Here is a 22,245-nt window from a genome sequence, read left to right on the forward strand (position 1 = left end):
GAAGGTGCAGCAGGCCAACATTTCATAATTATGTTAAAGATAACTACATTAACCAAAGTTTACAAACTAAGTTCTTGCGTAAATTCAGGAACTAATGCCGCAAAAAATCTCATAAGCTCCTCTTGAGTCTTGAGAGGAGCCAGGCGAAGCCAATTTTGCTGTAGGGGAGTTTTGAACATGTGCAATACTTTCCAAGATGCAAAGACTGTTAATCACATCTCTTGTTGTATTTGTATTGCATTTGTGTGTGACAGTCTTTCCTACGGTTTTATATATTGACTTATGAGTGGTACTGTTAAGTATTAGCCTAATATTGTTGCAGACTAATATAGATCTTTTTACAGCTATACAGGGGTGACTTTCACATTAACTTGCAAATTACGACCACATAGGTGAAATTCTCTATCTCAAATCATACAATTTTTTTCTCACAAATCAATGATTGCAAAGAACAAAGAAAACAACAACAACAACGCGGAACCAAATTAAAAGGATAACGATTAAGAATAGAGGGAAGACTTGCCCGTCAGTCAACCGCTGGGATAGATCATTTGTCTCTATTCCGTCTCATCTTGTGTCTCACGTCAACTCAATTTAACAATCGCCACCTATTGTAAGACATTGTTTGGCTATCAAGTAGCAATCAACAAAACGTAAAGATCAAACTGCAAGTATTTATCATAAAAGAGGGAAAAGAAGCTGGAGAATGATCAAACTTGGTAGGGCATCCTTGCTGCTGTAGTCAAGACAAAGGAACTGAATGTAGATAAACCAAATTTCCTATCAGCTTCCTCCTCAATACTCACCTTACATTTCCTTTTCGGCATAGTTTCGGGTTGGGTTGTAGTTCACTATCATTTTCACAGGGGCACTTGGTTAAAGATCTTAGCATAGGAATGAAGCATGAGGAGCATAATCCTTATAGAATGGAAAATCTTGAATCATCCTTACTCTGACTTTTAAGTAGCTAAGGGGCAGACTGCTGCATCAACTCTACTAGACACTACTGAGATTATCTTGGTATTTTGCTGAAGGAATCACATCATACAAGCTGCTACAAACCATAATGTGAAACAACATTAGCACATGTTGAAGTGTAAACATGATTAAATCTCATAACTTCATAAGCTCCTCCAAAAAAGAACTTGTGTGCACTTGTCGTTGTTAAGTTCACAACCAAACTAACAATTGCACAGCAGTAAATTGTTAAGAGGATAAAATTAATCCAGAGGCTTCAGTAATTATTGAATAAAGTAACTATCATTGAATAATCTTAGATCAATCATGAATCCAATGAGGATCAAAAGACAAACGAGGAGATAAGAACTCAGGCTCTTCAATTAGAGGGATGACTTTATCAGTCAACTGGAGAAAAGCTGATATCCAAACTATGTAATTTCTGTGAAAATTTCTGTGAAATGGAGCAAACTCTGTAATCACTATTAATGAACTAACTCCGTATCTGGACTCTAGCATAAACGCTAGTCGAAATCAGTTCAAGTTTTCTATTATTGTTTCTAAGGCTGAATAAATTGAAACCATCAAATTTCCAAAATTTCCCACTTTTAGTTAACTTCTCTGCCTTCAACTTCCAAAAGCACAAATTATATAGGGGAAAAGACACAAGCTACTCAAAAATCACATTAAAAATGTCAAAAATTTACTTTCCTTGCCCCAAATTTCTCCCTTTGTTCACTCTCCTTACCTCGCAACAATTTAGAAAAAGAGTTCATTGCTGAGGTCCAGGTTCTGGGTACTATAAGGCATCTCAACATAGTAAAGTTACTTTGCTGTATTTCGAGTGAAAACTCGAAATTGCTTGTGTACGAGTACATGGAGAAACAAAGCCTGGATAAATGGATCCATAAGAGTAAAAGCCAACATGTTTAAACAATGAGTGGTTCGGTTCAACAAGTAGTTTTAGACTGGCCTGCTAGATTGAAAATTGCGATTGATGCTGCTCAAGGATAGAATTATATGCACAATGATTGTTCACCTTCTATAGTACATAGGGTTGTGAAATCTAGTAATATTTTGCTAGATTCCACATTCAATGCAAAAATTGCAGAATATTGCTATATAACCAAGGTGAATGAGAAGATCGATATATACAGCTTCGAAGTAGTTCTACTCAAGTTAGTGACAGGGAAAGAACCTCACATTGGAGATGAGCACACAAAGCTCACAGAGTGGGAATTGAGGCATTTTAATGAGGGAGATCCAATCATAGATGTCTTAGATAAGGAAGTGCTGGAATCTAGTCATTTGGAAGAGATGACAAATGTGTTCAAGATAGGGTTGATATGCACCAGTGTATTACCTTCTTTTAGGCCATCAATAAAGGAGATTTTGCATTTGCTTCAACGACATAGCATTCTAGAAGGTTCTGGTGGAGGAAGGACAAAGAATGACCGCGATATTTCCCCTCTTCTTGGAGGCAGAAACTACATCTCTAGCTGTAAGAATAGCAGGAGGACATTAGATGAAGATGACTATGACATGGTCTAAGTTTGTAACTTTAAACACATAAATCAGAATATAAAAAAAAAAAAAAAAAAGGTGTGATCTTTGTATGATAGGAAGTAGTTTGATGATAGATGGGTATCAAGTAGTGTAGATATATTCTCCTTTAGTCTGAAATTAATAATGGCTTACTGCATTTCACATGTTCATAGGGCAGTGATTGGCTTTTACAAAATACACTCACTAGCAAGCAAAATAATTACAAAAATGTAATGTAGTTTCTGCAACAGAACTATGAATAAAATATCAAGAAATATTTCTAGCTTTCTTCATGAGGAAAACCCAAATTGATATGCCTGATCCCAAAATAGTACTCCCTCCGTTTTTAAATACTTTCTCCATTTTTCCATGCGCGGAGTTTTAGGAGAAATTGGGGAAAGTAATAAAATATGGAAGTAGTGGGGTTAGTGAAAGATAAATTGAATTAGATAATATAAAGGTAATAAAATATAATTATATTTACCTAGTATAGCAGTAATTCTTTCTAAAAAGTAAGAATCAACTACTGTGAATTACTACAAAATAGCAACAGTTGTATTTATTTTATGCGCGCTTCACTTGAAAATTGGATGATCGACAAAATAACAGCAGTACTAGCCTACTAGGGATTATATTTTCATGGAAAAAGAATTAAACAAAGAGTAAAGGGCAGCAGATGTAATACTATTATGACTTAATCAGTAGTACAATGCCTTTTTGATATGCGTTCTAGGTCCTTAATTATACGGGATTTGGCTAAGGTGACTATTATTTGCCAATGGAGTGAGTAAAATAATCGTACAATAGTTCAACCAGAGCATAGTTAGAAAACAAAAAGATTAAGCCTGTAAGTATTTACCATAAACGAGAGGAAAAAGAAGCTGGAGAATGATCAAACTTGGTAGGGCATACTTGCTGCTGTAGTCAAGAAAAAGTAAACTGCAAGAATTCACACAAGAAGAAACAAATTCATCAAATAAACATTCTTGGTCCACATTTTTTGGCTTTCACTTAATAATTAGCAATTCAATGAACTTAGTTACACACACACGCACAAAAAAAAAAATATTAATCAGAAAATCATTGAGCTTACTGACCATTTTTTCCCATCAACTTGTCCTAACTTTACATGTCCTTTTGGTGTAGTTTCAGTTTTGGTTTTAGTTCACCGTCCGTGAACAGCAATAATCCATCCCAATAATATTAATAAGTTCAGAAATAGGAACACAATCCTTGTAGAAGGACAAATCTACGATCATCCTTACTGGATTTTATGCAGCAAAGGGGAAATCTGCAGCATTAATTCTGCCCATTAGCCATTGAGATGATCTGAGACTAACAAACTTGATCCTCGATATTTCTGCAGAAGATACTTACAGCATGCAAATTAGAAAACATCTAACGCATTTGAAATCTGCAAACAGGATTAAACTTCCTCCAGAGAAGTAAATGCAGCGTAAGAAAACAATCAAAAAAAACAATTGAGCACAACAAATTTTTATTATTAACTGAGGTGAACATATATTTAGTTAATAAAAGATCCATAGACCAGAGAAAAGCAGATAATAACAACACAAAACTCCTCTATTATTAGAGTGAAGACTTATCAGTCAACTAGTGGGACTGATTTCCAAATTCCGTACTTTCTGTTTGAAATGGGGAAATACTGAAAAGCTAATTACATACTCAATTCTTAAAGCGTTTTTCACGAGATTAAACTAATTGGATCTACTTGTAATCAGTATTAATGAACATCTATGTACCAGTACTAGTGAACATACACACGAAAATCACACTTGTATATTCTTAAAGGGATGACTAATCAGTCAACTTATCCAAACTACGTACTTTCTGTGAAAACAGAGAAACTCTGTCATCACTCTAATATAAACACAATAGTCTTAAGCAGTTCAACTTTACTATACTTGCTCCGGCTACAAGAATTGAAACCTTCAAATTTCCCATCTCTTTGTTCCAAAATTCCCACTTTTAAGCACAGATTATATTGTAATTAAGGGAAAAGACATAAGCTACTCATAACCACATAAAAAATGTCAAAAATACACCTTCCTTGCCCCAAATTCTTCCTTTTGTTAGCTCTCCTTAACTTTCTACCCTTTTTGATTATTTCACAACCTTCCCTCTCAGAACAAGAAATCCTATTGCAAATCAAGCACCAATGGAGCAATCAACCACCAATGAGTTCATGGAATTCCACCACCCCCTTTTGTCAATGGCCTGGAATCAACTGCACTGGTGGTGTAACAGTCACCGGAATTTCACTCAATAGCCAAAACGTTGAAGGCGAAATCCCATCATCCATTTGACATCTCAAGAATCTCACCCTACTTGATCTTGGAAACAATAATATCATAGGTAACTTTCCTACATTTCTATACAATTGTACCATGCTCCAAAAATTAGACCTTTCCCAAAACTACTTTGTTGGGAAATTACCAGATGACATAAATAAACTTCCGCCTACTCTTCAATACCTTATCATTAGTGGTAACAACTTTACTGGTGATATCCCACCTTCATTAGCTCAACTTAAAGGGTTGATCAACTTGTATCTAGATTCCAACTTATTTAACGGCACGTTCCCATCCGAGTTGGGACATTTGATAAATCTTGAGGAATTGGTGTTAGCTTACAACCCTTTTGCCCGGAACAACTTGCCCAAAGAATTCGGGAAGCTTATGAATCTGAAGTTCCTTTGGATGACTGAATGCAATTTGATTGGTGAAATCCCAAAAGAATTTACCAATCTAACTAGCCTTGTGCATTTAGACTTGGTTGGAAATAACTTGGAGGGCGAAATTCCAAGTGGGTTATTCTTGCTCAAGAGCTTGAAAAAATTATATCTTGGCTACAATGGGAATTTGTCGAGTATTGTGGCATTCAACAACAACCTTAATGGGACAATCTCGACTTCTCAATTGACAGCAAATCTTATTTGGCTCGACATAAGCAATAACAAATTTTCAGGTCCTATTCCATCTAGTATTGCCAAATGTGAAAATCTTGTTGTGTTCAAGGCAAGCAACAACCAATTATGGGGCAAAATTCCAATGGAGTTGACTGCTCTCTCATCTCTTTATAGTCTTCGACTCGATGGAAATCAATTATCAGGTGAGCTGCCATCGAGCCTAAGTTCATGGGAGTCACTGGCTATTCTAAACATTTCAAAGAATAACCTTTCTGGTCCTCTCCCAGCAGCCTTAGGTTCTATACCTCACCTTCAAATTTCGGACTTGTCCCAAAATAAGCTATCAGGCCGAATTCCACCCAAATTAACACAGCAAATATCACTGCAAAACCTTATTACACTTAATCTCTCTTCAAATAACCTCAAAGGGAGAATCCCTCGTGAGTTTGACAATAAGGCATTTAACCTCAGTTTCTTAGAAAATCCCAATTTGTTCTCAGAAAAACAAATTTCACATCTTCCTCGATGTTTTACCTCCCATCACCGATATCTTATTGAGATTCTAGTTCCTGGAGCAATAATCATTTTCCTAATACTTCTGTGTTTCATTTTGTTCAAGACAAACATGGGGAGACATGAAAAGCATGGTAGTGAGCAACAAGCATGGGAACTTAAACCATTTCACAGAATAGAATTCACTGAAGCGGCGATTGTGTCTAGCCTGACAAACGATAACATGATAGGTACTGGGGGGTCAGGAAAGGTATACATGGCTCCTGTAAATCATTTAGGCGACAAAGTGGCTGTCAAGAGAATTTGGAATGGTAGAAAACTAGAAGACGCTCTTGAAAAGCAATTTCTAACAGAAGTGGAGTTTTTGGGCACATTAAGGCATGCTAATATTGTGAGACTGTTGTGTTGTGTCTCAAGTGCACAAGAAAAGCTTCTTGTATATGAATATATGGAGAACCGGAGTCTTGATAAGTGGCTTCACAAGAGACGAGGAGCAAATGAACCATCATCAATGAACTCAGAGACATCAAGAAGCAATCTGGATCCATATAATGTTTTGGATTGGCCAACGCGTTTAAAGATTGCAGTTGGAGCAGCAAAGGGGTTATGTTATTTGCATCATGCCTGCTCTCCTGCCATCATGCATAGAGATGTAAAATCAAGCAATATTTTGTTAGACTCAGAGTTCAATGCCAAGATAGCAGATTTTGGACTGGCTAAGGTGACAATCAAGAACTCCGCCAGTGGGTTTCCCGCTGCCAGTCCCAAGCCTGGATAAAGGAGGAGGGTTACGGTAGGCCAGTGACAGCCAGTATAAAACTTCGTCACATCCCATGACATGAGCCAAACAGATATTTTCGTGGGGGCGTTCCCTACTCAGCGACGCGCTGCACTTCCTAGACCCGGGTGTAGTGATAAGTATGCAAGGGTTGCTAGGTCGTCGCCCAGAAGCGACGCGCCACATTGCCCGAGTGTGGTGTCAAATGAGCAAGGGCGTGCCATTGGGGCGTTCCCTACTGAGCGACGCGCTGCACTTCCCAGACCCGGGTGCAGTGATAAGTATGTAAGGGTTGCTAGGTCGTCGCCCAGAAGCGACGCGCCATATTGCCCAATTGTGGTGTCAAATAATCAAGGACTTGGAGTTGGGATCAGGAGGGAGCGTGGGAGAAAAGAATTTAGTTTGCGGATTGGTTCTTGGAATGTGGGGTCTCTTACGGGAAAATCAGCAGAATTGGTAGAAGTAATGAAAAGACGACGCGTGAACATCATGTGCCTCCAAGAGACAAGATGGACAGGAGAAGGAGCTCGAGGCTTGGTTTTGGGGTATAAGGTATGGTATGTTGGGCAAGAAACGAGCCACAGAACAAGGAATGGTGGAGCTAGGAACGGAGTTGGTGTGGTTCTCGATGAGAGGTTGGCAAAAGAGGTGATCGAGGTCTATCGGAAGAACGATAGGTTGATAAGGCTGAAGTTGCTATGTGGCAAGGAGATTGTGAATGTTATCAGTGCTTATGCTCCCCAAGTGGGTTTAGATGCAGAAGAGAAACGACAATTTTGGGAGGACCTAGACGAGGTGGTGCAGGGTGTCCACCACTCAGAGAAGTTATATATTGGAGGGGATCTAAATGGGCACGTTGGGGCGAGCCGAGATGGCTATGAGAGTGTCCATGGAGGCTTTGGGTATGGGCAGAGGGACGCCGGTGGTGAAGCTATTATGGATTTTGCCCAATCATATGATTTAATTTTGGCTAATACTTGGTTTAAGAAGAGGGATTCACACTTGATAACTTTTCGGAATGGAGCAAATGCAACTCAAATAGACTTCCTGCTCACAAGGAGCATAGATAGACAAAGTTGCATAAACTGTAAGGTTATCCCAGGGGAGAGTGTGGTCACCCAACACCGGCTATTGGTAATGACTATTCGTCTGAAAGAGAAGGCGAAGAAAAAAGTTAGACAAGAAGAACCAAGGATAAGATGGTGGACCCTAAGGGATGCAAAAGCTAAGGTTTTTACAGAAAAGGTAATTGAAGAAGCGGATTGGGATGGAGAGGTGGATCCGGACATGACCTGGTTACGAATGAAGAACTGTTTCCTAAGAGTGGCCAAAGAGGTCTTAGGGGAAGTAAGGGGAAGAACTTCGGTACAGAGAGATACTTCGTGGTGGAATGAAGAGGTGAAAGCAGTAATTAAGCAAAAGAGGGAATGCTATCAAGCCTTAGGAAAATGTAGGAGTGATGAAACCTTTGCAGCGTATAAGGAGGCTAAGAGTAAGGCAAAGGCAGCTGTTCGCCAAGCAAAAAAAAAGGCATATCAGGAGGTTTATGAAAAGCTTGATTCCAAGGAGGGAGAAAGGATCATTTATAAGATGGCAAAGAGAAGACAAGAGGCAAGGAAGGATATTGGCATGGTGAAGTGTGTCAAAGATAAGAACCAAATGGTCCTAGTGCAAGAGGAGGGCATCAAGGACAGGTGGAAGGGGTACTTCGATGAATTATTTAATGGAAGTAATGGAGTTGTGATAGGAGATACCTCTATGAGTGATGAAGAAATCAACATGGAGTATGTGCGAAGGATTAGGAGAGTAGAGGTGGAGATTGCACTGAGGAAGATGAAACCTAAGAAGGCGGTTGGCCCTGATGGGGTACCGATAGAGGTGTGGAGGTGTTTGGGTAAGATTGGTATTGATTGGTTAACAAACCTTTTCAACAAGATATGGACGGCTACAAGGATCCCACAAGATTGGAGGAAGAGCACCTTGGTCCCGGTTTATAAAAACAAAGGAGACGCTCAAGATTGTTCTAACTATCGAGGAATTAAGCTTATGAGCCATACTATGAAGTTGTGGGAAAGGGTGATTGAACAAAGGTTGAGGGCATGCACAAGCATTTCAGATAACCAATTTGGTTTTATGCCTGGGAGATCTACTATGGAGGCAATCCATTTGATAAGACAAATGATGGAGTTTTATAGGGTAAAGAAGAAAGATCTTCATATGGTCTTTATTGATTTAGAGAAGGCATATGACAAGGTGCCAAGAGAGATACTTTGGTGGGCAATGTTGAAGAAAGGTATCCCACGAAGGTATGTAGACCTAGTTAAGGATATGTATCGGGATGTGTCAACAAATGTGAGGACATGCGGAGGGTTGACAAAAGATTTCCCTATTACAATCGGATTGCATCAAGGGTCTGCATTAAGCCCTTTTCTTTTTGCAACGGTTCTAGACGAATTAACTAGACCAATTCAAGATGAGGTTCCATGGTGTATGCTGTTCGCAGATGATATCGTTTTGGTGGATGAGACTAAGGATGGGGTTAATGTCAAGTTGGAGCAATGGAGGCAAAGGTTGGAATCTAGAGGGTTTAAGCTAAGTCGGAGTAAGACTGAATATTTGGTATGTCGTTTTGGCACTCAGAGGGGGACAAGCAATGAAGTGGTGAGTTTGGATGGAAAGGATTTGACCATGAGTGAATGTTTTAAGTACCTAGGGTCGATCATCCAGAAGAATGGTGACATTGATCAAGACGTGACCCACAGGATTAAGTCAGGGTGGCTTAAATGGAGAGCGGCCACGGGAGTGCTATGCGACCGCAACATTCCCTTAAAGTTGAAGGGAAAATTCTACAGGACTGCCATAAGACCAGTGTTGCTCTATGGTACAGAATGTTGGGCTTCTAAGAAAGAGCATATTAAAAAGATGGAGGTTACGGAAATGCGCATGTTAAGGTGGATGTGTGGAAACACTTTAAGAGATAGAATCAGAAATGAGGTTATTCGCAAGAAAGTAGGTGTGGCGGGCATTGTAGATAAATTAAGGGAAAATCGTCTGCGTTGGTTTGGACATGTAAGACGGAGACCCGAGGGTGCACCGGTGCGAAGAGTGGAAGAGTGGGACCATGGAGGGATTAAACGAGGAAGAGGGAGACCAAAGATGACTTGGTTGGAAGGAGTGAGGAAGGATATGAAGTGCATGGATTTACGTGAGGATGAAGTTTTGGATCGTAAGGGATGGAGGAGAAAGATTTATGTTGATGACTACACGGAATAATCAAATTTGGTTCATGTTAGCCGACCCCACTTTTGGGATTAAGGCTTTGATTGATTGATTGATTGATTGATAAGGTGACAATCAAGGCCAAAGGACCTCACACTGCATCTGCTATTGCAGGCTCTTTTGGTTACATAGCCCCAGGTTGGTTTCCTGTGAACACTTTTTTTTTTATCCAATCTACTTTTTATGAATGGGATTTATTTATTCAGTTGATATTTTCTTAAATTTTGCTTTATTACTTCTACGGCAAATAAATTCTATCTTTTATACGACATATTTCTTAAACACCACATGCTCCACTAATACTATTAGTAAATAATAGCCGGAAACAATCTTACTAAACTATCCAAAAAAAAAATCCTATCCAAAAATTCAAAATATGAAACCACTTTCCACCAATTACCTCATTTAATGAATTTTGTAGCTACAAAAAGTAGGAAGATTATGGAGTGTCATAGATTTAGTAAAGATCACAGATTCACAGTGATAAAACTGCATGTGATTTCATATGCATGATGGGAATTATATAACTTTTGAGATGTAAAATCATTTTCGGTGCTTCCAGGTTCAATTTCCCATTACACCAAGTAAATTTCATTTTCTTTAGTTGCGAAAAATAATCTATCTAAAAAAAATTGCCAAAATTAGTGAAATGTCAATCAAATTTTAATAAGCAACATTTCTTGAAAAATCTAAGCAACACATGATACAAAAGTGTTTTTTTTTTCTTGATCTTTCAGATGAGTGCCAATATGTATAAATTAAGGCAGTTTCCGATTTCGTAAACAAACATTGCATTCCACAAATCAAATATATTAGCAGCTGAGAATATATAGTTGTCTTAACCATTAACAGAAAATAATTCATATGTTAATACTAATTCATCAAAATCAAGAAAAATTGAAATGTCCCATTAAAAGTAATCAAATTTAATATCAGAAATCACATAAAATGTTAATACAAATTCATAAACAGCAGGAAAAATTGAAATATCCCATTAAATGTAATCAAATATAATATCAGAAATCACATAAAATGTTAATACTAATTCATCAACAGCAGGAAAAATTGAAATATCCCATTTAAAGTAATCAAATTTAATATCAAAAATCACCTAAAATTAGACAATGTACCAGCCTAAGTATAATTATAAGTTCAAATAATGAGATTGATACTCCTGTTGCGAATTTAATAGCCAATTAAACGGAAGCATGACGCTAAATTAGGTTACAATTTCAAAATTATGCAGTTTAAAAGGATTTAAAAGATGAAATGAATGCAATTCAATGAATAATAATAATAATAATAATACAAAATTAAAGTGTATGTTTAAGCAATCTATATCTATACTTAGTATTTAAAAAAGAAAACCAAAAAAGACATATGTCATCATTCTAATTACACTTCCCTATCTCCCTTTTCAACTCAATGTGCCACATGTCGTTTTACATTTTTTATTTTTAATTATACAATTTTTCTTAACTCTTTCATTAAACACTTCATCTTCATCTCCCCTCTTTAATTCAACCTTTTTATTTTCTCTCTTTGATTTTAGTCCCTCCAACTTCTTTCTATTAAGTTTCATTTCAAATTAAAGTCCCAAAATTTTTATTTCTTTAATTATGTTTTCATTTACATATTACACTCACAATTATTTATTGGTATTTCCCCACTCATCTCTCAATGCAATTTTCTATTAACAAACCGTGCATTGCACGGGTCAGAAGGCTAGTTGACTGTTGGAATGAAATCCCCAAATCATTGGTAAGTAACATGTTAATGGACAATTATACGGCCGAAACAACATTTTGGTTTTTTTTTTTTATTTTTTTTTTTATTTTTTTATTTTGATTTAGAGACTAGAGAGCTACATTCCGGGGTAAGAATATATCCAAAGATCTTCTAGAACTATTCCGTTTCACATTTTTGCAACGATTTGACATAAAATAGAGAGGAAAAATATCTAATCGTTGCAAATAATATGAAATAGAGGTAGTAGAAAGAAAGCTCTAACAACTTATGTAGACCTATCAATTAGGGTCGGGTCATGAGTAATCTCGTATTGGGTTACTTCAGGTTACGAGTCAAGAACTGTTCAACCCTTGCCCGAAGTTATGGGTTCGGGTCAACCCAACGGGATTTGAACATTTATTTAATTTAATTTATTTTTCCTATTTTTAATTTTTTTTAATGTATTAAATCGAACATTTCCATTAACATTATTATTAGGCATTACATGTCCACTAATCGTCACAAAAGCACATCAATTCCTAACTAATTTTATGTCAATGATATATTTTAAAATTTGATACATATAGAATAAAAATTTATCTTAAAATTCAATAAACAACCGAGATATCCTTCATTCTCATTATTGGAAATTTACTTTTAGTTTTGACATTTTTGAGACAATAAATCTTGTTTAGAGCAACCTTACGTTAATCAATATCAATATATATATTAAAACAATTTGAATAAATTTAGTATTTAAACTTGAAGTTGTTGGCTCAATTATTGTAAGAAATTTTACACGTACTAATAACTTAATGAAATTTTACACATTATAATGAAAAAAATACATTAATCAATATCAATATCAATATCAATATCAATATCAATATTAAAACTCAAAGGCAAGCATTGTAATCTTGCCACGTGTTGTCAATCTCGCCACGTGTTGCCATGTCACATACTATTACCAATCATCAATGTTTCCAATCATCAATGTTTCCACACAAAAATTAATAATTTGTGAGCAATAGTATTTGAACCCATGACCTCATCTTCATTAAAGTTAAACTCTAACCATTACTCCAACAACAAATCTTATGATAATAAAGTTGTATTAAAAAGAGTTATTCATGTTCATAAATACAAAAATTTTAATAGCCAACTTATATGCGTATATTTTGACAACAATATAATTATAAATTTAATTTCATTTTTTTCCATTACTCAACCTTTAGTATAAGTTATACACTTATATTTAAGTATTAAAATGTGTAACCCAAATTTAAATAAAGGTTTTTTTTTTAACTAAGAAATTTGTTACTAGAAGAAATTTTAATGATACGATATAATATTTAGTTACTTCATATTAATTAATAATTAACAAATGGTCGATATTGTTTTTATAAAACCACCAATGTATGTAGGTGGCTGGCATGGGCAGTTGCCGGATTGGCTAGGTGGTTGGGCTTTGGCTGGTGGGTTTTGTTCTTAATTTGTTTTTAAATTTTTTTTATAATTTTTTTAGCCAATTGATTCGTGACACGTGTCACTTTAATTAAAATAAATAAATAAATAACTCATTCAACCGGTAACCGGTATTTGGGATTGAAGAAAAAGAAGACCCCCCAAAGTTCGGATTATTCCAGAATAAATGAAAGTTGGGATTATTTTTTCTAATTTTTCCTTTTTAATATAGTATTTTTATATGCATACAATGACCCGGGGCAGCGCCCGGGCCAAAAAACTAGTTTTATTATAAACCCCGAGAGTTGGTTATTGGATAAAAGTATAGAATAGTCCAATGATAATAGGGTTTGGATCAAGTTTAAAAGGCTTTTAATAGACAAGCCCTTATTGGGTAGGGTCATATATATAGGGTCAAAATATTTTTCCAATAATATAGACAAACAATATATGTAGTAGATAATACAAAAATAAGGAAACTTTGCATATAATCACCTTTTAAATCTTTTTTTTATTTATTTTTTTTTAAAAAAACCACCTTTTAAAAAAATGTTGCTAAAAACCATCAATTTTTTTTTAAAAAAAAATTATTGCAACTTACCACCTACTGCCGGAAAATGAATGTTGACCACACTTTTCTCCAGCGTTGACCTAGTCACGTGGTGGTGGTGTTGACCTATTTTTTGTTATCATCTTCCTCCAAATCCACTACCTTTTTCTCTCCCCAAACATTTTAATTCATCCAAAAATGACGGTAGCACTACGAGCCACATACTCCCCGCCATATCATGAGCAGTCACCTCCATAACTCCGCCACTGATGGTCGGAGCTCGGTGGTATTGTCGTCGACATGGTGGGGATATGTGGATCCGGCACCCTAAAGACCCAATTCTTGGTGTCCACCGAAGCTTTCTTGGATAATCCTTCTCCTAACAAAGTCAATGTTTATTTATACGAATAAACATTATGCTACACGAAAATAAACATTTATTTTATAAAAATGAACATCATACTGTATGAAAATAAACATTTAATTATTGAGAAATGCAAAATTATTGTAAAATATGTTCAGTTAACAAAATGTTCAATTCTGAGTGAGAGACCACGAATATGTAACTGGTCTCGAGACCCGTCTTCAACAACTAGACCACTGAGAGCAACATGGGCTCTCCCATATAAGCCCAACCCAGCCCATAATAAAACAAAGTATCTGAAAACCCTAGGGTAAGTTTTATACTTCCATAGCAGCATATCAAGTTCAGAGGAGAGAGAAAGAGAGAGAGTGAAGCTCAGACATCTGCAATGGCGGCGAAGCAGAGGAAACCACGAGTAACCCGAAACCCAGAATTGGTGAAGGGAGTCGGGAAATTCTCCCGATCAAAAATGTACCACAAACGTGGTCTTTGGGCTATCAAAGCTAAAAACGGCGGCGTTTTTCCTCGCCATGATCCTAAACCTGCTGAAGCTAAGTCAGTTGAGAAGACCTCGAAGTTCTACCCTGCTGATGATGTCAAAAAGCCATTGATTAACAAACGCAACCCTAAGCCTGCTAAACTCAGGTTTGTTATTTCTCGATTGTTTTTTTTTTTTTTTCAAAGGATTTGGTTGTGATGTTGAATGTTTGAATTGGGTTTTGTTTTGTTTTGTTTTTTTCAGAGCGAGTATTACACCTGGTACGGTTTTGATCATTCTTGCTGGGAGGTTTAAGGGGAAGAGAGTCGTCTTCTTAAAGCAGCTTTCTTCTGGATTGCTACTTGTTACTGGTTAGTTTCTCTGTTTAATTCTGTTTTAATTATATATATATAATGCTGTGATTGAAACGTTAATGTTGAGAAGATTGACTAATATATGGCTTTATGTTGCTAATTGTTTGATTATAATTGTTTTCGAGGAGTTATAGTAGATGAATGATCTTCCTTGTTTGCTTGCTTGATAGGTAGTGATCGAATTATGGTTTACATTTTGCATAAATTGCTTAGCACTTAGATTGTTAACCCCTCTAGCTTTTGAAATTCTATTAAAATCGTAATTTGAAAGTTTAATCTGATCAAAGCCAATAGAGTCATTTTATATTTGATTAAAATGGAAATTTATGCAAGTACAAGTGGATTCTTGTATGTCCTGTAATGCAGCTTCATTTGGGGTTAAGAAATTATGGTGTATTGCTAGTGCATGCTTACAATTAGTCAGTCATCATTCAAATCAGACCTGATGTATTATTATTTCACCGCTATTCCACCTTGAGCCTGCCAATTTCCCACCACCGTCACCATTTCTTTCCCCTCTCAACATTCTCTCTTCTAACTTCTTTCCTTGTATCATCGATAGTTTCCCTAAATTAAATCCAATCAATTGAATTTGATGATACCCCTCTTTTCTATAATGAGCTACTTCGTATAATACTATTGGAATGTTGTATGAATAAGCTTAAAAGTATTAGATCATTCAAAAAGGATAATAAAGTGGGGAGGGAATTAGATATTTGCATGGGTTGCGGTTGGGCAGTGTCAAATTATTCATCCTGTTTACTTCTAACCTCTTCCCTTCTATTATTAATGAGTAATAAAAAGAACAAAAATCAAATGTTCTTGTGTGACTTTGGAAATAAGTCAAAGAGAACAAGTTATATGTTTTAATATGTCAATTGTATATTAGTCCAAATCTTGAAATATATATGGATGTAAGAGCTCTACTAAAATGCTTGTATTTTTGTGTGATTTACTAATTTTTTGTAGTGTTACAGGACCTTTCAAAATTAACGGTGTCCCCCTAAGGCGTGTGAACCAAGCTTATGTGATTGCCACCTCGACAAAGGTTGACATTTCTGGAGTTAATTTGGAGAAGTTTGATGACAAATACTTTGCCAAGAAGACTGAGAAGAAGAAGAAGAAGGGAGAGGGGGAGTTTTTTGAAGCAGATAAGAAGGTTTGACATTCTGCCTCATGCATCCTCTTGCTCTTGTTTGTTGTTGAAAATTGGCTATTGTTTCTAAGCTGAATATGTATTTTCCGACTCATCTTTGTTTTCTGTCGTAAAATGCAGGAGGAAAATGTTCTTCCGCAAGAGAAGAAGGATGATCAAAAAACTGTTGATGCATTGATTGCGAAGTCAGTTGAGGGAGTGTCTGACTTGAAAGCTTACTTAGCTGCAAGATTTTCACTTAAGGCAGGCATGAAGCCACATGAGTTGGTTTTTTAAGGGGCAAGTTTTGGATCGTTGATTTTGCTTTGTTAATCTGTGTTTTTGTTATTTTGAATGCTTGCATATTGGTAGTACTTCCTGTATTCCTTAGTCTCATTTTCTAGTAGACATGGCTTACATGTATTTAGATATGAAATATATCAAAGAGTATTCTTTGGTTGACCCTTTTCATATAGATACTTTAATGTTCAAGAGTAACCTGTTACTGATCTGTGGTACTAGTACATCAGTACATGTCTGGTTTTTGCTACTCCGTACTTTGATTTTGCGGTGGGAGTTGCATTACATGTTGGCAAACAGCAAACTGTCTCTTTGGTGGTTATTTGCAAGCATTTGATAAATAGGAAATTAAGAATATTTTATTTGCAGGGCATTTTTAGTGTGGTTGAGGGAATATGTGGATGATTCATCTGGTTGAGTCTTGAATAAACGACTTTGAAATTTCTCTGTATTACTAGCCTGCTAGGGATGTTCACAGACTTCACACTAGGTTAACCGTACTGTTAACCTTTTAACCACTAACCATAATAAGTTCCATTTAGTTGGTTATATAAACTGATAAAGATTTGTAAAGGATTATTAACTTACATAAGTATTTATTTATATTTTCCTTAACGGTTAATCATTTACTACCTCCGTTAACGGTTATTTGCAACATTTGCCATTTTGGGAAGCTACCTATTATGTGCAACAAATTTTTTTCTTTCCAAATTTAGTAACTTTTTGTCAACAAAATGACCATATTACCCTTACTTAAACAACTTAGACATCTAATTAAATTATTAACTTGATTTAACTTTTTACCTAACAATCTGATTATTGTAATCATTTTGCATTTTCACCAAAAATCATTCAGCTTCATCATCACCTTCACCCTTCTTCAATTTCATTAGAATCATCTATCCCTCACCCTTCTTCAATTTCATCAAAATCATTCATCTTCATCATCTTCCCCATTATCTCTCTCTCTCCTCTTTCATCATCCACTTCCTCTTCCTCTCCATAATCTAATATCTACATCTTTATCCTTTCAACATTAACTTTCTCTCTCCTCCTTCAACCACTTTTCATGAATTGAAGAAGGATACTCAATTCAGATCTGGAAAAATGGTCTCGATTTTACGGGTTTGGAATCTGGGTTTGTGGGGTGGCGTGAGTTTCATGAGGATGGCGTGAGTTTGTGGGGGTGGGTCTGGTTTCTTTCGTGGAGGTGGTCGCATGTGGGTTTCGTGGTGGTTTAATTGGGTTTCGTGGTGGTTTAATTAGTGGTGGTTTAATTAGTGGTGGTGGTTCCATCTCACTCCTTCATCTTCCCCATCTTCTATCTAGATTGCATGTCGGGGGTCTAGGTGATGTTCTAGGTTTCGTGGGTGTTGTTGAGATTAATTCAATTTGTGGTGGTGGTGGTTGGGATTAATTCAATTCTTGGGGTGAGTTTTCGGTGGTGGTGGTTTTGGTCGGTTTGTTGGTGGTGGTTTTCGTGAGTTCTGGGTTTCGGTTGGGGTGGTTGTCAGTGGGTTCTGGGTTGAAGGTGGTGGTGGTGGTGGTTTTCGGTGGGTTATGGGTTTCAGTGGTGGTGGTGATTGTGGGTTCTGGGTTTTCGGTGGTGGTGGTGATTGTGGGTTCTGATTTTGGTGGTTTATTGATTTTGGTTAATTGTGGTTTTTTTTAAAATTAGATTAATACTTAACTACTACCCTTGTATTTCAATAATCATGTTTTAAAACTTTTGCCTAGGAGTCCGCGCATGTCCCTTTCGTTGCAAATAACTGTTAACGGAGGTAGTACATAAAATGTAATAGTAATCGTAACTGTTAACCGCTATATTTAATGGTTCAATTAACTAACAGTTAGGTAAATTAACTTATAAAACGTGTCAGTTAACGGTTATGGTAATTACTAAATGATGATAATGATACTGGACTACTGGTAATGAATAAACCCGGTGAGTAAGCATGCTTAATAATCATCTGTATTTCTTTTCAACCAACAACAAAATCAGTCTATTCCCTCTTTTTTCTGGTATTGACTCCAATTTCTTTAGGAACGTGTGGAGAAGCTCACTCAAATCCATCTTTGACTCGTCATTCAAGTTTAACAAAGACTAGAAATTTTGATATTTTGACTATGAACAAAATATGAATGGGTAGCTGTTTATAATTTATAGGGGTTCTTGTTGATAAAACTGCAGAAAATAAACTGCATGATTCTATGCTAGTATACAACCTTATGAAAATGTCATATTTCTTCTTACTTCCTACAAAAGTCCTGCTGTCTTTGCTATATCTCAGCATGGCTTGCTTTCCCTTGCTGGCTAGTTCCGAAAATCCGGTCTCAGAACAGGCAATCCTGCTGAAAATCAAGCAGCAATGGGGTAATCAACCCTCAATGCAACAGTGGACTTCAACCAGCTCCCCATGCCATTGGCCCGGAATAATTTGCACTGGTAGCGAAAGCATAACCGGAATCTCACTGAATAGCCAAAACATCAACGGAGAGATCCCTTCGTCCATATGTGATCTCAAAAATCTCACCCTCCTTGATCTTGGAAACAATAACATCCAAGGTAATTTCCCCACTTTTTTTATATAATTGCACCAAGCTTCAAACATTAGTCCTAGCTTCAAACTACTTTGTTGGGCAACTGCCAAATGATATACATAAGTTTTCTCCTAATCTTCAACACCTTCATCTTAGTGAGAACAATTTCACTGGTAGTATCCCTGCTTCACTGGGTCGACTCGAAAGGTTGATCACCTTATATTTGGATTCCAATTTGTTCAATGGCACATTTCCTTCGCAGCTAGGAAACTTGGAGAACCTAGAAGAATTGGCGTTAACTAACAACTCATTTACTCCTATGAAAACTCCCAATGAATTTGGAAGGCTCAAGAGCTTAAGGTTTCTTTGGATGGAAAATTGCAATTTGATTGGTGAAATTCCTAATGATTTTGCTAGTCTAAAGAGCCTTGAGCGTTTAGACTTGGTGGAAAACAACTTAGTTGGCGAAATTCCAAGTGGGTTGTTCTTGCTCAAGAACTTGACATATATGTACTTGTATAAAAATAGGCTATCAGGGGGGATTCCAGCCTCGATCAGCTCCTTGAATTTGAAGGAAATCGATCTCTCGAACAACAATCTGACAGGAACTGTCCCTGAAGTATTTGGAAATCTGCAAAAATTAGAGATCTTGAATTTATTTCAGAATCAATTCTATGGAAGAGTACCACCAAGTATAGGCTTGCTTCCTTCTTTGAAGATACTGAAGTTGTTTAGCAACCAGTTTTCAGGTCCACTTCCCTCAGAACTAGGCCGACACTCGAAACTACAGCGCTTTGAGGTGGCAGATAATGCATTCACAGGCAAACTCCCCGAGAATCTTTGCTACAACAGGATGTTGTTAGGTGTTGTGGCATTCAACAATTATCTGAATACGACAATCCCAGCATCTCTAGGCCAATGCAACTCTTTGGTTGTAGTTTTACTCAATAACAACAGCTTTTCAGGAGAAATTCCTAAAGGCTTATGGTCTTTGCAGCATGTTCAGACCATACGACTTAGCAACAACCAATTTTCAGGCCAACTTCCTGAGCATTTGGCTAGGAACTTGAGTCGCGTGGAAATCAGCAACAACAGATTTTCAGGGAAAATTCCATCAAGTGTAAGCACTTGGAGAAATTTACAAGTGTTTGCAGCAAGCAACAATATGATCACAGGTACTGTTCCATTGGAATTAACTAGCCTTACGCGCCTTAGCACTCTCTTGCTCGGTGGAAATCTACTCACAGGTGAGCTTCCCTCAGAACTTATCTCATGGCAAAGCTTGAACAGCTTGAATCTCTCTTATAACAAGCTTTCTGGCTCAATTCCCTCGGTTCTTGGCTCTTTGCCTGTTCTTAATTATCTTGATTTGTCGGATAATCAATTTTCTGGCCAAATACCACCCGAATTGGGCAGCTTAGTGCTCAATTCACTTAACCTTTCCTCAAATGAGCTTACTGGGAAGATACCATATGGGCTCGATAACAGTGTATTCAAGGCTAGTTTCTTGAACACCAACCTATGCTCTGATGATAGAATTTTAGACCTCCCAAAATGCTCAGTTCATCAAAAAAACCCAAAAACGTTGTCCTCAAAATATCTAGCTTTAATTATAGTCCTTACTATAGTTGCCTTCCTAGCTATATTATACTTCATGGTGGTTATAATAAGTGAAATCAGGCAAAGAAAAAATAAGCAAGAACGCGATACTTGGAAACTGACCTCTTTCCTAAAGGATACACTTCACAGAGCAGAAGATCCTTCATAACTTAATCGAGAAGAACGTTATTGGGTTTGGAGGATCCTGCAAAGTTTACAGAATACCGGTTAATCAATCAGGGGAAGTTGTCGCAGTTAAGAGAATATCGAACAGCAGGAATAAGAGCAACAGTTACGAAAAAGAGTTCACTGCTGAGGTCCAAATTCTAGGTACAATAAGGCATCTCAACATAGTGAAGTTACTTTGCTGTATTTCAACTGAAAGCTCGAAATTGCTTGTGTATGAGTATATGGAGAAACAAAGCTTGGATAAGTGGATCCATGGGAGTAAAAGACGAGCCAATTCATCGATTAGTGAGTCGGTCCATCATGCAGTTTTGGACTGGCCTACTAGATTGAAAATTGCTATTGATGCTGCTCAAGGATTAAGTTATCTGCACCATGATTGCTCACCTCCTATTGTTCATAGAGATGTGAAATCCAGTAATATTTTGCTAGATTCCAAATTTAATGCCAAGATTGCTGATTTCGGGTTAGCAAAGATTTTGGCTAACCCAGGAGAATCTCACACAGTCTCTGTTGTTGCTGGATCTTTCGGATATATGGCTCCAGGTAATGAAACATCTAGCTTATATTTCTAAGATAATTTCTGACAATACATCCAAACTACTTATTAAACTGACAGCAAAGTGTTTATTGTCTGAAACTTATTTGCAGAATATTGCTGTACAACCATGGTGGATGAGAAGATCGACGTCTACAGCTTTGGAGTAGTTTTACTTGAGCTAGTGACAGGAAAAGAGCCCCACATTGGGGATGAGCACTCAAACCTTGCAGAGTGGGTGTGGAAGCATTACAGTGAAGGTAATTAAATTGAGGATGTTTTCGACAAGGAAGTGCAGGAGTCTTGCTACTTAGAAGAGATGAACAATGTGTTCAAGATTGGGTTGATGTGCACTAGCACATTACCTTCTTCAAGGCCATCAATGAAGCAGGTTTTACAGATACTTGAACAATGCAGCAATCTAGAAGATTTAGATAGAGCTAAGGCAAGGAATGAGCGCGGAATTACCCCTCTTCTTGGGGGTGGGAATTCTATCTGTAGTAGTGTAGTTGTATAAATTCCACCAGGACACTTAACATAGGATATCTTGACACTTAAGTTCGATTAGAGCTAGATACAGGAAGTGCAGAAAATATTGTCTTCCATTCATAATAACACATACTTCTTAGTATTAGAATAACCAAAACACTAAATATTTTCCCTTTGTTGTATCTTGTTTCAAGTTATGAGTTAGATTATACAGTTCCATGACTCATTACAGTTGTTGCAGTATTCCACAACTTTCCCTTTCCAGCTATTAAATAGAATAAGCACAGAAAATCCTCTATTTGTCTCGATGTGTATTTTCTAACTACTAGTCTCCTAATACGAAAGTGAAGACGTTACAAAAATCTGATCTTGTCCGATGAACTGAATTTTTCAAGGTTCAAACCTATACCGAGAAAGATAAGAAAAAAGAAGTTGGAGGAAGAAAGATCAAAACTGGTAGGCAGACTTGCCAAAGTAGTCCTTAGTCAAGGAAATCCA

General features: G+C 36.8%; 2 protein-coding genes, 1 long non-coding RNA gene and 1 pseudogene across 3 annotated transcripts; 3 read left to right on the forward strand and 1 right to left on the reverse strand.

Moving 5' to 3' along the window:
- Positions 1 to 500: 500 nt before the first annotated feature.
- Positions 501 to 2,455, reverse strand: LOC145591412 (uncharacterized). The gene is made up of 2 exons (XR_014102308.1): positions 2,321 to 2,455; positions 501 to 1,051 (listed from the first exon to the last, which is right to left on the reverse strand). It is a non-coding gene; the product is annotated as an uncharacterized LOC145591412 (long non-coding RNA).
- A 2,245-nt stretch (positions 2,456 to 4,700) lies between these two features.
- LOC145591745 (uncharacterized) lies at positions 4,701 to 10,222 on the forward strand. The gene is made up of 3 exons (XM_081648249.1): positions 4,701 to 4,806; positions 4,879 to 6,665; positions 10,070 to 10,222. Exons 1-3 carry the CDS (start codon positions 4,701 to 4,703, stop codon positions 10,220 to 10,222), a joined length of 2,046 nt encoding a protein of 681 aa, XP_081504375.1.
- Positions 10,223 to 14,417: 4,195 nt separating this feature from the next.
- Positions 14,418 to 16,605, forward strand: LOC145591413 (large ribosomal subunit protein eL6). Its single transcript, XM_081647853.1, has 4 exons — positions 14,418 to 14,752; positions 14,850 to 14,956; positions 15,937 to 16,118; positions 16,236 to 16,605. Exons 1-4 carry the CDS (start codon positions 14,496 to 14,498, stop codon positions 16,389 to 16,391), a joined length of 702 nt encoding a protein of 233 aa, XP_081503979.1. The 5' UTR covers positions 14,418 to 14,495; the 3' UTR covers positions 16,392 to 16,605.
- Positions 16,504 to 21,858, forward strand: LOC145591747 (uncharacterized; annotated as a pseudogene).
- Positions 21,859 to 22,245: the final 387 nt, after the last annotated feature.

The sequence above is a fragment of the Chenopodium album genome, chromosome 18 (genome assembly GCF_948465745.1).
Source record: "Chenopodium album chromosome 18, dcCheAlbu1.1, whole genome shotgun sequence".
Classification (NCBI taxonomy): Eukaryota; Viridiplantae; Streptophyta; class Magnoliopsida; order Caryophyllales; family Amaranthaceae; genus Chenopodium; species Chenopodium album.

Coding starts and splice junctions, on each gene's coding strand:
- LOC145591745 (XM_081648249.1), top strand. CDS start 4,701: ATGAGTTCATGGAATTCCACCACCCCCTTTTGTCAATGGCCTGGAATC. Junction 4,807..4,878: donor CAATAGCCAAAACGTTGAAG/GCGAAATCCCAT, acceptor ATAATATCATAG/GTAACTTTCCTACATTTCTA. Junction 6,666..10,069: donor CAGATTTTGGACTGGCTAAG/GTGACAATCAAG, acceptor TTGATTGATAAG/GTGACAATCAAGGCCAAAGG.
- LOC145591413 (XM_081647853.1), top strand. CDS start 14,496: ATGGCGGCGAAGCAGAGGAAACCACGAGTAACCCGAAACCCAGAATTG. Junction 14,957..15,936: donor TGGATTGCTACTTGTTACTG/GTTAGTTTCTCT, acceptor GTAGTGTTACAG/GACCTTTCAAAATTAACGGT. Junction 16,119..16,235: donor TTTTTGAAGCAGATAAGAAG/GTTTGACATTCT, acceptor CGTAAAATGCAG/GAGGAAAATGTTCTTCCGCA.